This window comes from Chiroxiphia lanceolata, chromosome 16, assembly GCF_009829145.1.
Source record: "Chiroxiphia lanceolata isolate bChiLan1 chromosome 16, bChiLan1.pri, whole genome shotgun sequence".
Lineage (NCBI taxonomy): Eukaryota > Metazoa > Chordata > Aves > Passeriformes > Pipridae > Chiroxiphia > Chiroxiphia lanceolata.
Window position 1 is genome coordinate 12445486 of NC_045652.1, and position 15645 is coordinate 12461130.

Consider the following 15645-nt stretch of genomic DNA (forward strand, 5'->3'; position numbering starts at 1 on the left):
TGAGCTACAGAGGATCTCTGAAGAATTATGCAATTTGTTCTATATATACCCCAACTGGTTGTTGTTCTTTGCCCTGGAGGGAGTTGCAAATTGTGTGTGCAGCCTGTACTTTCTGGAAGGAGATTGCACACAGAAGTATCTCCCTGCTTGCACAGTCCAAGCAGATGGCACTGGGCAGGTAAAGAGCTATTCTCTGAGAAGTGGCAGCTATGAACAGTCTTTCAAACATTAATAACTCAAGAAACATGGTAGCAGAAATTAGATGTAAAGCGACGCAAATTACTTCTAGAAGGTTCCATTAGTTAAAAAAATGATGTGCATAAAAGAGAAGAGCAGAAAAGCACAATCCCACAAGCCAACAAGGACTGATCTAGTCTAACTGAGACACATCCACAGCATCAGGAGCTCATTGCAAAGACAAGGGAGCAGCTAATCTAGTGAGGGCAACCAGGCCAGATGTTTGTTTGGATTCTGATTGTATTTTCTTGCCAGCTGCTGTGCACTAGCCCACGGCCCCAAGATGGGGGACTTGGGATGAACACAGAAGCAGAGGTAAACTTACTATTACATGCATCTTAAAAGGGAGGGATAGGGCAAGGAGTGAAGGATCTGAGGACAATGGGATGTAAAACTCTTCATCTGTAGGTCAATTTTTATTGCATTTCAGATCAGCAATTGCGCGGGTCGTTATTATTGAACCAATTTGACAATCTCAATACAGCATCTAATGCATAGGGGAAAGATGTTAAAAGACTGAAGAGATTTAGGAGTCTGAGCCCCACTCCTGATCGGTGGAGCTTAAACTCTCCAAGGACTTAAGTGCTTTTGAAAATGGGACATGGTCTCCTTAGTCATGTACACACTTCTGAAAGAATTCTCCTCCTTGGCCCCAGCACAGCGTGGTGCTCGCTGGTCTCCTCGCTGTCAATCACAGCACAGAGGTCAAGGACTGAGTGGTTCACAGCAATTACTGGCTTATGAAATTCTCCTTTTCTTCCTCTCAGAACAGTCCCTCCTGTTGAGAGCAGGCATGTTGGCAGGCAATGATGTAGAGAAATATTTCAGTGGAGAAGCAGAGAAACCTGTTGTCTGGAGGAAGCACCATCGTATTTTCCACAAGTAAAAAAAATGTTAAAAATTGAGAGATGTACAAATGAACAGGATTCAGAGGCAGGGATAAACTAAATGAGACACTGGCAGATCTGGAAAGATCTGATGTGCCACTGGGACAGTGTAATCTATTTTCCTATAAGTGCCAGGACTACAAAGGAAACCTGAAAGACTGTTAAATAAAACTGGAGCTTTCATTTTAATTAATGCCAGGAAGAATAGCTATTTTCTTCTCTTCTGATTAAAATGGTTATGGAGAAACAAGGCTACAGAGCTGCTCCAGCCATCAGTGGTTGTGTTGCTGCTGCTACCAACCAACAGTTCAGCTTCCTCAACTGGGTATGTTCAGAATCTCACCTTGGGGGGTGGGTGGGGCACATCTCAATTTCATATCCTGTAGCCCAATTCCCACGTTTTTTTCCTCTCAGATTCCACTTCTTTGGTCTCACCAGACGTTTTCACTAAGCCAGGTGAGATCTATATTTTTAACATAATAAATTACCCCCATCTCCCTCTCAGCATCTTTGTCCTCACGGTTTAAACAGCTGCTGTCCCTTAGGAGATGCTGGTGCATCAGGAGTTGTGGCAGTGGCTGTGGTCTGACCCACAACCTGGATCCCAGCACCCGAGACACTGGCTCTTCAACACGGCTCCAGTTCCATGCCATACGTGCATCCTGCCAGCAGAAGTCCTCAGCCAGCGAGGGTGAAACAGGAGTGAGCTCTGGGCACCCAACAGAGAACTCTGGGAGCCCCTGCTCCACCTGGATGTGTCCTTTGGTCGCCAAAGAGTTCCATTTTACCTGTTGTTTTTTTACAGCTGATCTTCATCCACCCAGATGGTTTTACGCTGCTCTTCCCCAATCCTGTCTTTTATTATTCGGATGAGATCCTCAATGCTGCTCCAAGCATCTGCCTCCACAGAGGCATAAAGGCAGGGCAGTGCTTCCAGCTCTTTCTCCTTCAGACGGCACAGACGTAAAAACTCATCCTCAGCCTCCGGCTTTGGCAATAGTTTCCTGTATCAAATGAGCAGACCAAAAATAAATGTCTTACAGTTTAGGTTAATCCTGCAGTCCCAGCTGTCCCATCAGAAATTTATTGTCTACTAACTATGTACAAGCAATAAAAGCAGTGCAGAACACAGCTACTCCAGGCCTACCCTCCCCTTACCTCCACGCTGCCCCAAGGAAAAATTTTTGCTTATGGGGAAACAATTTAAGAGGATTGAATGGAGGAGAGTGCAAGTGTTTACAATCTTCCCTCTTCCAGCCAGCACTACCTTAAGAAATGCTGTGGGAGTGCTGAGCACAGAGAAAAACACATATTCTTCAGTCTCATCCTCCCACAATGCTCATTGCTACCAGTGACAGTGAAAGAGTGCTAGATTTGGGGAATTCCTGCTTTCTCCTGTTGTAAGATTTCAGGGAGGAGTCATGGGAGGAAACAGTGCACATACATTAAGAGAGATGAGGTCCTTTATTTCTCTCAGTGAGAACATTATTGGACTCAAGAGTTATTCACCGAATAAGATGGGACATCAAATATGGAAAAGGTTTGATATGTTACCTGAACCTCTTGATGTTTTTCTCTGAGACTCTGATAAAGAGAACAATAGGATATATCTTGGCTTTGATTAAATCCTTTGTGCAGCTTATTCCAGCCTCCAGGAGACAATGCTTGTTCTAAAAACAAAGTCATAACATTGTCACAAAGGAATATTCACTGCTGTGAAATCTCATGGTAAAGGTATCCAACCCTTATGGGGTCAGCTGGAAAGCTCTTTATTTACCATTGTACTGATTTAAAACCTTTTAATCATATATAGATTTAAAGTCCAACTCCTTCTACTAGTTTAAACTAGTCAGACAAATAACAGCTGAGCTTAACAGCTTTTTAAAAAGGTTTAAATAGAAATGATTTGTTCTAAAGATGAAAAGTATGATAAAACACCAGTTTTACATATAGGCACAAACACACAGACTTGCTTTTTGTTCAGAAAGAACATCCACTGCAACTACTTGTGAGAGAAAAAAACATCACTTTAATTCTCCTTTTTTTTTCCATGCTGTGCATCAAATCTACTCTACTTGACATCAGATCTCTGTCTTTGGCATTGTTATCTTTGTTCTGAACACCTTTGTGTCTGGGTTTCAGGCTTTCCTTTCCTTTGTCTAGGTCCTCGTATCTCTTACTCTCTCGTGTATTCATGTGTGCTTATGATACGAAAAGGAAATGAATAAGGGATAGAGCACAGAAAACCAAAGGATATTTTGCTGCATCAGTGTGGGTCATCACAGGGAAAGAGCGAGAATATAAAAGGATAGGGCTGAGGATGGAAAAGAAAAGGAGAAGCCAGAGCACAAATAAAAGCCATTGGGGGGAATAAATACAAATCTGAGATTGAAGGTGGCCAAGAGAGAGAACGTGCAGCTGTAAATTGGTCAGTCTCTTATTCAAAGCACTGCAGAGAGGTTCACAGCCAGCCTAGTGAAGGGACACTGAGGACTCTGCACACCTTGGCAGTGACAGCCTCGATATTGGCAGGTACAATACATTCATACGTGTTCAGATTCTTTTCTCTGCTGAAGATGACAGTCTCTGTCCTTTGCTTCCTTAAGAACTCCTCCTTTGTTACAATATCTAGAAAGAGATGTGAATGGGGACAAAATCAAGTTTACAACAGCAGAACATGTAGAAAACTATTCAATAATACTTCACCCGGGATGCAAGGATGGTTCAGGGAAGGAAGACGAGCAATGAATTGTCTTAACAGCTGCCTCATTTCTTCCATTGAATTCAATTAAAGCCTAATCTGATCACAGCTGAGCATCTCAGCTATATCCTGCACCAATGAGTCCTTGGGCAATTACTACAGCACTATGAAGACATTAAATTAAAACAGTAAATACAATTCCAGCACCTAATGTTATATAGCAACAGTTCTGGGATGGAGGATGCTGAGAAGTGCTAAAAAAAGGAGGTCTCTTCAGCACAAGATCCTAAAGCAGGGATTTAGTGTTCCAACATTTGTGTTTAAAGTTTCAAAAAAATTTGGCTTAGGTTGCAATGTGTGATACCGGCCCCCTTGTGAATTGCAGCTCTACATCAAAGCTTTTGTTTCATGTTGCAAGACAGGGGATATTTATTACAATACTTAACTTCTCAGCTTCTGTGTCTGGATGACGGTAAGGCTGCACTCTATGCGGTGGGTATTCAATATTAGTGTAAAAATGAAACGTCAGCTCAGTTTAATGCTGTGTTGTGTACAATCCTGCCCTCCAGCCATCACGGTACTGCTATTGCTTTAATAGTAAATACTTAGCATGGAAGAAAATCAGTCTTTCGAGTAGATCAAATGCACAATCTTCACAGCTTGGATGAGACAGAAACCTAAAGTCGCTCTAGGGAAGATATTCCTCATAATAGCAAATACTAGAAACAAATTAATCAAAATTTCACATTGCCTAGATATGCAGTATGCAAACAGTATGCAAACAGAAAGAGCACTCGCAGCATTTCAGTCTCTGAGGGGCAGCCTAGCAACCACACAGCATACACATGGATAATATTTATAGACACAGAATCTCATAACCATGTGCACTGGCTGTCTCAAAAACATTCAAATATCTCAGATAGTCTCAAAAAAGCAAGATTTACAGCTACACATCACTCTGATGTGACTTGAAGTACCTCAAGCAACTCTCCCACGCTCATGGCCCTACGTGTGTGCGCATATATATGTTGGTATTTCCAGCACTGAGGGTGGCAGTCATGGCCCTCTTTTATCCCGTTACCTGGCTTGCATATGTTGAATTCCAGGGCACCTCCAGAGTTGAGAAGCTTCTGTACCAAGGGCTTGGCAAGCATGGTGGGGGTGAAAAGCACGGGGCGCCTGCGCTCACAGTGGATGGGTCTCACCAGGCTATAGGGGATCAGACTGAGCTTCTTATTGATTTCACTTTCAGAATCCAAATCTGAGTAGAGAACAAGACATTCATCCTCTGGTTTCCTCTCCATCAATATTTGGAGAAAAAGAAGAAGAAACACATGAACCAGAAATAACATGGTCAGTCATACTGGTCCTCCTTTCCCTTTTGCCAGGATTGTCTTTACTATGTATGCAGCAGTACGATGTCCAACAAAGCACTATGTAATTTATGTGCCTTTTGCTTTCAAGAGATTATTCTATAATCTCTTCAACACAACACTTGCTTGGGGACTCTTTCTGCTTCTTAGCCTGACTTTCTTTGAGTTAAATGTTTTTGAACAAAAAGCAAGAAAGCACCTAGGAAGATCTTCCAGCCAAACAGGAAGTTTCAGTGTCCTAAACTTGCTCGTGAAGGCTTTAGTTCCCCAAGCACTTGTAGCAAAATCAGTGCCATGTGTGTAAAAGCTATTTTATGTCCATACCTTCTAGTTTCTCAGGCAACTGCTTCTTTGCTTCTGATGAGGTCCGTGCCAGACCAGAGGGCCAGCCGGTGACGATGCGGACGCGCTCGTTGCTGTTCATACGCTTGTATTTGTTTTCAGACCTACTGACAAACTGAAAAAGTGAACAAAAAAAGAAAAAAAAAAAAAAAGAGATTTGACCCTCATTTCTTGCATTGTTTATTCTCCCATGTATTCATCAGCCAACACGTGTTACCTACGAGGTCTGAATTACCAATGTCTATCAAAGACAGGACCCCATGGATCTGTTGACCGAATTGTAAGACTCTTTAAATATCATAGATCTGATTCAGAGCCTTTGCTAATCCCCTTTGGGATTTCTTGTTTTGTTCTCTGCTCTTAAGAGGCATGGTTTCCCTTCACAGAGCTCTCTGCTATCTCCAGTACAAGCACTGATGTGCCCTCAGCAGAGTAACATACCCAGAGTATGTGCACAAATGTGTCACAGGTTATACCCAAACTGCCTCTTCTTTGCTCTACCAGAGAGACTTAAAACCTCCCAAATGGCATCTTTCACAGTCATTTTACATGAGAAACAGGTTTCATGCTTTCCTTCCTCATCCACCCAGCTATTCCTCTATCCAAATATTAATTCCTCCTCCTGTGTATTTGCTAACCTTCACAACCACCTTCTTTCACAAGACTATCTTTCACCCACACAGTCTCTGTCACGCTCAGAGTCACTGACCCACAAATAAAGAACTATTTTCTGATGGAGCCTTATCTCACAGACTTGGAGATTTGGTGTAGCCCAATGGATTTGTCCTTATGGTTCAAGCAAAACACATTTCAGCCTCTGATGGTAGACATGTGGGATTCCTCAAGGTACATCAGTAATGGAAGGTATGCTCTTAAAAATGAACACCCCACATCACCAGAGAAAACACAACCCATCCTTCTCTTTCATGTATTAAATCTCTTTTTGATAGGAATAAATTCTGATACAGCCTCTGTACCTGAGCTGGGATTTCTGGGGGAATTAGGGTAGCCTGAGAATATCTGCTGTTCAGATCCACCATTTCAAACACTGCATTGAAGATTTGAACTTTATTACCTGTAAAATCTGACCCAAAAGAAAGCTGGCTCTGGACAGGCGAGGGCTGGTTTTTGGGTCGTTCGGCTGGGCAGGCTCCTCTGGCTGCAATGTATTCTATCAAAATTAACACAGGAATTTTTCTTCCCCACCCTCTTTTATATATATATTTTTTTTTTATCATAACAACTGAGAAAAAAAACAAACAAGCAAAAGCAGATGCTTTATATTTCCAATTAAAGGGATACTAATTGATATCTATTCCAAATACAATGTTCTGAACAAACTGCAGACATAGCATGGCCTATGCTGAGAAACCCTGCTCATTCACTGCTCTTCCACATTCCCTTTTTCATAGGAGACTGCTCTCCACACCTTAAGAAAGAAGTAATTTGTGGACCAAGACAGAGAGCATGCAAAGCTCTTGCTTTCACCAGCACCTCTGCCAGCGATCTCTGTCCCTCTGATCAGTGGGGACACAAGTACAGAAGGAATGTGTGACATTTAACCTTGACTGAAATCAAGTACAAGCACTGTCTACCTGTCCCTGCAAGTGTTAAAAGCATATGTGTCTCCCAGACTCTAAAAGTAACTTATGGTAACTAATACACCCAGAAGGTAGTTTTAATCATGTAAAGATGGAACTTTGGAATCTAGAGAAAGAAAAATCAAATTATTTTGACTGATGAAAAAGGAGAAATTAGAAAGGCTACTGTGTGTGAAGATTTGATAATCCCAGTTCTCTCCATAGCATGTAAGTTGGAAGAGACAGGTCTTTCTAATGTGGGACAATGGGCTCTGTGGGTTAGAGGTTTGTTCACAATAGGAGAGACATAATTCTGATTATTAACTCCAAGGACACAGCTTTCTCATGTACATATGAAAGTGCATTGGAGGTTTACAAGCTGAGAAGAATGGAAAGGATTAACTAAAACACAGAACAGAGATCTGACTTTTAAAGTGTGCTCCCTCATAGCTGGAAGGGTTAATTGTGAGTCAGAGCTACGTTCACAATATTATTTAAAGTAAATATAAGGTACCCATTTCCTGGCAGAATCAAAACCTACACAGAGTGTAAACAGGACTTTCTGTAAACTGATGATGAAAACGGAAAAATGAAAAACAAGTACCAGGGAAGTATCAGGTGTTAAAAAGACCTTGTTTGTACACACTTACCCGGAGTGCCCGAAGGGTGTTATAGGAGTTTTCTGTCTCATCTTTGCTTCCTCTGTGCATCAACCGCTGCAGTTTCACCAAAAGAAGTTGCTGGGCTCTGAAAGAAGGAACGGGATCGCATTGATCAAGACATTTCTGAAACCACTCAAAAGAAAGCTGGATTGTAATGGCTCTGTGCCTACAGAAAGGATTGAATAGAAATAGCAGTGAGGACTGACTGAACCACACAGTAAATGCAGGAACAAAATAATGAGCAGAACTGCAGTGCAGTTAAGGATTGAAGAATCTCCACGGCATATTTTCACATGATACTTTTTTGAGTAACCCACATTATTCTTTCAAGTAACAACTGGAATCTCTTTTCTACAGCTTTATAGCTTGTATTGCAGTTTAACATCACCAGCCCTTATATCAAAAATTAAGACATATACCTCTTTCCTTACACCAGTTATTCATGTCCCTGTTCACAGAGCCACTGCTCTCAGTCGTGGTCACTCAGCATCACACTCACCTGCTGTAGCTGGGGATGGTCCCCATTTCCAGGTCTCTGTCCGTGAATGGATCCACCCTGGCACAGTGCCACTCACACCTGCCCTGGTACATGGTGTCCAGGATGTGGACGATCTCGTCACACCTCACGGACAGGGAGCAGCAGTCCAGCTGGCTGGAGATGTTCAGGTTCAGGCGGATGTGGAACGAGTCCCCCGATGTGATCAGCCCTTCCTCCAGCTCCGACAGCAGCTTCCTGTAACCTGCAGCAGTGAGGGAAGGGCTGAAGCAGGATCTCACGCCACGGTGTTGCTGCATTCCCGGGAATCCTCTGTGAGAAGCCACAGCACAAACTCCTGAGGCTCCTCTGAGAGGGGATCTGTACTTGCAGAGTGCTGGTTACACTGGTTGCAGCAAGGTCGTGAGTCTGCCCCTTAGAGACACCAATGGGGCTCAGGGACAGCTCATGCTGCTGGGGTCAGATCTGTGAGAATATTCTCATTATAATGCTACTTTTAGGGAACTCCGTTTTCAGTACTCCACCCATGACCTGTGAAACAGAGAACTCTGCAAAGACACACACACAGCCATAGCTCCATCCTCTAAGTACAGGGTGAGTTCTGCCACCAATTTAATGACAAGCTATTCTCCTTATTATAAGCTCTAATTGGCACTCCCAGAATCTATAACATGCTTTATCTGCAGTTAAGTGGTGCTCAAAAAAAATTGCAATAGCCTTCCCTACATCTGAAAACATCAAAGAAAATCAAAGACATCACTTTGTGCGTGATCTATGCAGCTGAAATTCTCTAACCAGCACCCCCCCCCCAAACAAAAGCCAATTTACACACACCAGTAAAAAATGGATTTTGGAATGTAACTTTTGATCCATAACCTGAAATTATCATTATAGGCCATGAACACAAAAATCAAATTCTGTTTGCCAAACATGAACTCCAGCTGTTAAAGATAAGATAAAGCCACAAAGGTAATAAACAGGGCAACTCCATCAGGTAAATGCTAAATCGACCAGCTGGGTAAAGATCACTCAGCTCACCACATTGTATTGCAGAAAACTGTATATAAAAATAAGCTTGAATGTGTTTTGTGATTCATGTCTTCATTGGCCCACCATGTAAATTCTTCAGAATCCTGTAGTGACAAGCATATGGGCTTTTTTTGTTCTCAGTCACAAGGCTAAAAGCTGGAACAGTTCCAAAGACCAACTGTAATTAACACCAGTGGCATTCTCCAGATTTATCCCAATACAAAGGATGTTCTGGTTTTGTCATTCTCTTCCAGACAGACTGCTGTAACAGACCTGGGACTATTTGAGATAAGAAATATTTCTGGTCTTACCTTCATGATTTGATTTATACTGGAGTGTTACTGGACCACTGCACCTCTGAATTGTCCAGTGAACTTCTTCCTTTGTGCAAGTATCCAAGGGAACACTCTGATTTTCCCCTTTAATGCAGCCCTCCAACTAGATATGAAAGAAATATTACTTTCCAGTGCAGGTTCAATCTCTAAGTCAATTATACCATTTTTTTTAAAGTGCCATAATCTTTTTCTGATTAAACAATGCAGACACTTCACTATTTGGATGTAAATTATATTGTAATTATTTAATTTCTTTTCTCTCAAATTAGGAATGCCAGAATTCAACACAACTGCAGCACTTTGGCAATCCCAGGCTTCCCAGGAGTAAGTTGTGCAGGAATATAAATTGTGGGATGGGGTTTTTTTCCCCCTTGGAGGCATTTTAATAGGAAAATATTTTGGGAACATTGGCAATAGAGAGAAAACCGAGCAAACAGAAATTTAGCAGGAGCACTGTTGAACTTATGTGAGGCCAGGGACAGCATACATAGGTGGCCAGACACCCAGAACTGTTTGGTGATTATTTCTGGCTCACCAGGAGGATTTGGTGGCCCTCTCGAAGTCCAGCTTTCTCCGCAGGTGATCCTGTCTTGACAGAGCTGATGAAGCTCCCCCTGTCGTTGCCCCCCACCAGGGTGATCTCGGAGTTGAGGCTGTCCCCGCTCAGCGTCACGCGCTGGATCGCGTGGCACGAGTTCCTGAGGCGGCCCACGGACGTGACAGAGGGACGAAAGGGCCTGTGGTCACAAAAGGAAGGGGCAGTTACCTCAGTCTCAGTTAAATGCATGATAAATGAGGGACATATAAATAAACTTTCAGTATTATCAAGCACTGAGGTCTAAGGACTCCAAAAGAAGTCCTTCTCGATGCTGCACAGGTTCTGGAGAAGGGCAGCTGGACAGCTTCAAGTGCTCTGGCATGACTGAGTAACTCAGTGTGCAACAGTACTCCACCCAGCAACCTCTTGCAGCAAGATCACAAGGATAAATTCAAGCCTTTAGAAAATTTTGTCTGCCTCGAAGTTTTTGAAATTTTAGGATGACCTTTGTGGGTTTAGAGGACATGAAAGGGCTCCAAGATAACATGTTATACTGCCACCATAAAGAAGTAAAGACTTAGCACAGTATCATAAGGTATTTGTGTCAAATAACAACTTGTGGCATCATTCCTGCCATATCTTCAGCAACTAATAGATAAACAGAGGACCTCTACCATAGCAGACTGTCCCCTCAGTTTCTGTCATCTCAAATACCTTTCCAGAGAGAACTTCCTAAACAGGGAGTTGACATGCTCAAGGTCATAGGCATCCAGGCCTTCTGACTGATGAGAAGAAGAGGAAGAATGCACTGAAGGAGCTCCATGTGACTGCCTGTCATGACTGTCATCTGGAAAGAGAAACAAGAATGAAAATGAGTCCTAGATAGAGTGACAAAAATGCAAAAGGGGAAAATAAATGTTTGATTGGTCCAGCCAAAGCTGAAGGAGGAAATTCCTAACACAGGCATGATTCATACCTGCAGGACAGAGCACAAGGAATGCCAGCCTTGCTTACTGGACCTTCCTGATCACTGTCACAGAACAGCAAGTGGGAAGGGGGCTCTGGAGACTTGTCTAAGTCACTGCTCAATGCAGGTTCAGCTCAAGGAGATTGCTCAGGACTTGGGTTTTGAATATCTCCAAGGACAGAGACTAGTCAACATCTCTGGATAACCCTGTTCCAATGTTTGACCACCCTCATGGTAAGAAAATTAACCTTCTTCCCACTCAGTTCTTCAGGAATAACTGCTTTCTCATTCTCACCACTAGCTGACCCTTTGTTTTCTTGATTTATTCTCAGATTGTGTGTCCCATTATTTAGAGCAGGAGTTGGTTATTTGCCAGTTTCTGATTAGCTGGGGAGCTAATCACACAGATCTCATAGCTCAACTACACACATGATATCCTCTTGCTTACCATCCAGCTCCAAAGCATCACATCCAAAGCTGTCATTGTCCTCTTCAACCAGGCTGGAATTAAAAACAAAGCATGAGATAATGGAAGAGAGAGAGAGAGAAAGAGAGAGAGAGGAGGGGGGAGAGGGAGAGACAGAAAGCTGTTCACTTGTCAGCTTTCAGCAGATTTCCAACCTCAGCAGATTTCATTAAGTTCTGAAGGAGGAACTTCTGTGAAAAAGGAAGAAGTTGGAGGTGTTGCATCAGGCAATGGCACAGCTGCAGAAAATCAAGCCAGCAATGTACTTGTGGGTCCAGGGAAAATGAGGGAAAATGGCAGGAAGACAATATGTGTCAGCCAAGATGGGAAGCAGCAGAAAGGTTCAGAGTGAAGAACTGCTAACAGCAGTGAGGGAATGAAGACCTTGCTGAAGCCAAGGGGAAGCTGCTGACTGATGGTCTCATGTGTGACTCACACCACATCTGCTTCAGCACCGAGATAAATGGCTGCATAATGCCTGCTGTACATACCCTGCACCATGGGCTTTTTCCAAGAGATATCAAAAATGTCAGAAGCTCACTGATGGACAGAGAGAATGCAAGGGAAGGGACTGAGGTGCAGCAGTAAAGGAGTAATTCACCCGCCTGATTTAAAACCCTTGAAGCATTTTATATCAGTTTAATGGTACCTCACACCTTTACTCAGGTACCTACAGCACAGAATGAAGGTGTACCAGGCACAGAAACTGCCCCAGCTCTGCTCCCAGTCCAGCTCCCACTAACACGGCCCTTCCTGTGAAAGGTGCCTAAATTGGTTGCCCTTATAAACAAACAGTGAAAATTAACCAAAATTTTTCTCTTCCAGGGATACTGGGGCTGTCCAGCCAAGTGAGTGATCTGCCTGCTTCCCTGGAAGGACTTCATTAAAGCATGTCCTTTGGTTGCAAAGCTGTTTAAATAACAGTTTGTTGTTTTTCCCATTCAGAATGATTTGTAGGTCTCCTGTGGAACTGATATTCCTCATATTTGGCTTCAGATGAAGGGTGAATTTTTGCAGCCAGGCTGCAGAGAGTCAGCTATTTTTATACCATGCATAAGCAGAGAAATAATATACCTTCTCCTACATTAAGTGATGATCTCACTTTTTTTTTCCCCACACAAATTAAGATCAGATGAACTGTAAAACCTGCATCTTGGCATGTTAATAGCAAGTATTTGGTATTATGTTGACAAATAAATTAAAAAGAATTTACCAGGCTAATTATAAAGTTATAAACTACAGTGAACTTTTGGGCACGTTCTTGAGGGAGAACCAGCTGAGGATGCCCTCAATGGAAAGCTGTCTTGCAAAGCTGTCCAGAAAGAGAGAGGCAAGTGGTTGTCTTCCCAAAATCAGTTTTGAAAAATGTAAAAATCTGAATAAAGTTCTAACAAAGATTAGATATTAAAACCAGATCTAATAAAGACTCAAACCCTTCACATGTGTTGCTTTCTTCTAAATTGCTTTGCTTTGGTTTTTTCCTCCTTCTGCTTGAGACCTTTGGGGACTGTATTTGTATCTTCTGATGTTTCTGATGCAAACACTGATGCCATTGACACCAACACAGTGTGACATTGCTACAAACCTTTCAGAAAAGGAGTCAGTGCCATTTAGGGAACTGTGAGGCAGGAGAGGTCTCTCTCCTTCCTGCCACCGACTTCCCACTCACCAGCTGATCTGATTTCTATGCCAGGGGAAGTCCACAGGGCCGTGACCCCACAGAATTGGAAGCTGCAGCAGAAGGTGAAGCCAAGGGCAATGCCTCTCTCTCTCTCTCTCCTCATTGCTATGCTGAGATACAGAGCCCTGAGCCTGACAAAAACCACCTCCCTCCTCCACTTCTCCCCCCTGTTCTTCACAGCCATTCAAGCAGCTCTGCTCTATTTTGGCAGCTTTACAGAGCAGAAGGAAGGGCTTTGAGAGAAGGGGAAAGGACAGGGACAGACACAGGCAGCAAAAGGTGAAGCTGTATCAGTGTATGAAGGTAGAGCACTTTCTCCAATAGCACTGGTGCCATTTCAGTACTATTTCTATTTATGTACATTAAGAAGTCACTGTTGCAGGGGTATCACTATCATTCATCCCAGCTGAACTATCAGAGACCCCTGAGTGTTTTGGACAAGATGTGGGATCAAGGACTGCAGCCTTGAGAAGTTTAAGCAAGTTAATCCTGCCGCCTTATAGAAGCTCCTCAACTAGAGCCAGACACAAGGACATCTGTGGTCCTTTCTGCCTTCTCCTTGTGACAGCAGGTTCCAGACACGTTTCCCCAGCGTGGAGACCCACCTGCAATGAGGGGCATCCTCTTTGCACCGCCGGACTATGGAATCATTTCCTGGAGGCTCGGGAGTGGTCGACATGATGCTGTCGTTGCGATTCCTCAGCGCTTGCTTTAAGCAAAACACCAGAAAGGTGTCAGCAAGGTTATCTGTCTGAAATGTGCTCTCATTTCTAACTCACAGCTGCATTAGCCTGTGGTCCTCCGCTCTGCACACAACAGTAAGAAAAATTGATTCTGGCTGTGCAGAGTGCTGCTTACAGGAGAATTCATTCATTGCAGTGTCTCAGCACTGTGCACAGCTTGGGTGCTGGCACTGTACCTTTTCCTGGGACCACAGGGCTGCCTGATTTACTAAACCATTGTAACTTTACCCTTGATGTGTGCATGTGTTGCACAGCTGACATACAGGATGAAGAGGATGCAAAGCAGAATGTATGCATACTTATATATATATATATATATATATATATTAATCTCCCAGTACACTGGAAACTAAACTTTGAATTGTAGGAGGGGGAAGACAGTGTAAATCATCTAAACATCCAACAGATATTCCAAAGAATATTCCTAACCCTGCTAAGCTTATTAAAAGTGGCAGGGAGTTCTTTCCTGGCTATTCTTGAGCATAATTTTAATTTCCTGGGGGCAGCATTTTTCACGGTGTTCTAGAAAGATGTTTTGTTCTTTGTTATTAACACTCTGCGAGAGCACTCTCTCTATCTAGTTGTCCTGCTGTGTCAGTGCTCACATATGTATAATGGAATATCTACCTTGGGAGATTACGGGGATACAGCAAGCAGGGAAGAAATGGTTTGAGTATGGTATGCAGAAATTTCCAACTGTGATCTGCACCCCTTTTCTCACTCACTGATACTTAAAGACGGGAAAGGCATTAGAGAACTCAAAAAATGCTTAAAATTTTCTTAAATAAGTTACAAAGCAGCTTTGAAAGCAAATCTCTTTCTTCTAACAGTAAATGTGAAATGGCATGAGGAGACAGCAAGAGGTCATAAATACCTTTGAAACATCTTTAAATAAACATAAACCAATTCTGTTATTTTGGAAAAGGCTAATAACATGGTTCTAACAAAATGCTGGTAAAAGGATTAAGGGAGTCGCTGACAAGGGCCTTGAACGTGATCACAGCTGGGATGCTGGGAAGTGCTAATGCTAGATTGTGAGAGATCTGAGCTACAACAGGAGGAACAGTCTAGACAGGCCAGGGGCACGTGGAGGCTCCTTACAATCTTGCTGACTTCAGAGCTGCTGATGGAGACAGAAGAACTCGTGTCCGTGCGGCCGTTGCTGGCGTCGGCCCCGTCCTCGTCCTGCGCTCTCACTGCTGCACTCGGGGGAGACAGGGAAACACAGACAGCACAGGGAACCAGGTCAGATCACTGCCCAGACAGTCTGTCACAAATGTGCAACAACAGTTCGGTTATCTTCCCATTTGATCTTGTTTCCCCTACCCTGTACTGGACACACTCTGTGCCCTGCAGCTCCGGTTCCCTTTCCTTTCCCGTCAGCTCCCAACAATGCACACAAAGACCCAACACCCTGGACAGACTCTGTCTCTCAGCTCTGTCCTGTATGTTTTTAACAGATCTATGAATGCTGTCTGCAAATTGAAGAAGGATTGTTTCATCAATTTCTGTTTTAACTTCATCACCTGAACCTGGCAGTCTGCAATAAGGCTGACTCACTGATCGTGCTTTTTTTCACAACAAAAAATTCACAGCAGGGACCAAGAA

At 43.1% G+C, this 15645-nt stretch overlaps 1 protein-coding gene across 6 annotated transcripts in view; it reads right to left on the reverse strand.

The window, feature by feature from the left end:
* Positions 1-259: 259 nt before the first annotated feature.
* Positions 260-15645, reverse strand: part of CARD11 (caspase recruitment domain family member 11) — a 44803-nt gene continuing 29417 nt past the window's right edge. For 3 of the 6 annotated variants that reach the window (XM_032704410.1, XM_032704413.1, XM_032704414.1), the window contains exons 11-24: positions 15139-15236; positions 13900-14003; positions 11596-11648; positions 10895-11027; positions 10178-10379; positions 9619-9745; positions 8282-8522; positions 7771-7867; positions 6616-6711; positions 5523-5655; positions 4907-5086; positions 3628-3752; positions 2679-2794; positions 1499-2128 (exon numbers count right to left, since the gene is read on the reverse strand). In XM_032704410.1, coding sequence (XP_032560301.1) covers positions 1924-2128; positions 2679-2794; positions 3628-3752; positions 4907-5086; positions 5523-5655; positions 6616-6711; positions 7771-7867; positions 8282-8522; positions 9619-9745; positions 10178-10379; positions 10895-11027; positions 11596-11648; positions 13900-14003; positions 15139-15236 — 1910 coding nt within the window. In that variant the 3' untranslated portion in view covers positions 1499-1923. Of the gene's footprint in view, positions 2129-2678; positions 2795-3627; positions 3753-4906; positions 5087-5522; positions 5656-6615; positions 6712-7770; positions 7868-8281; positions 8523-9618; positions 9746-10177; positions 10380-10894; positions 11028-11595; positions 11649-13899; positions 14004-15138; positions 15237-15645 lie in introns of all 6 variants that reach the window. The other 3 variants (XM_032704411.1, XM_032704415.1, XM_032704412.1) reach the window with 3 other exon arrangements.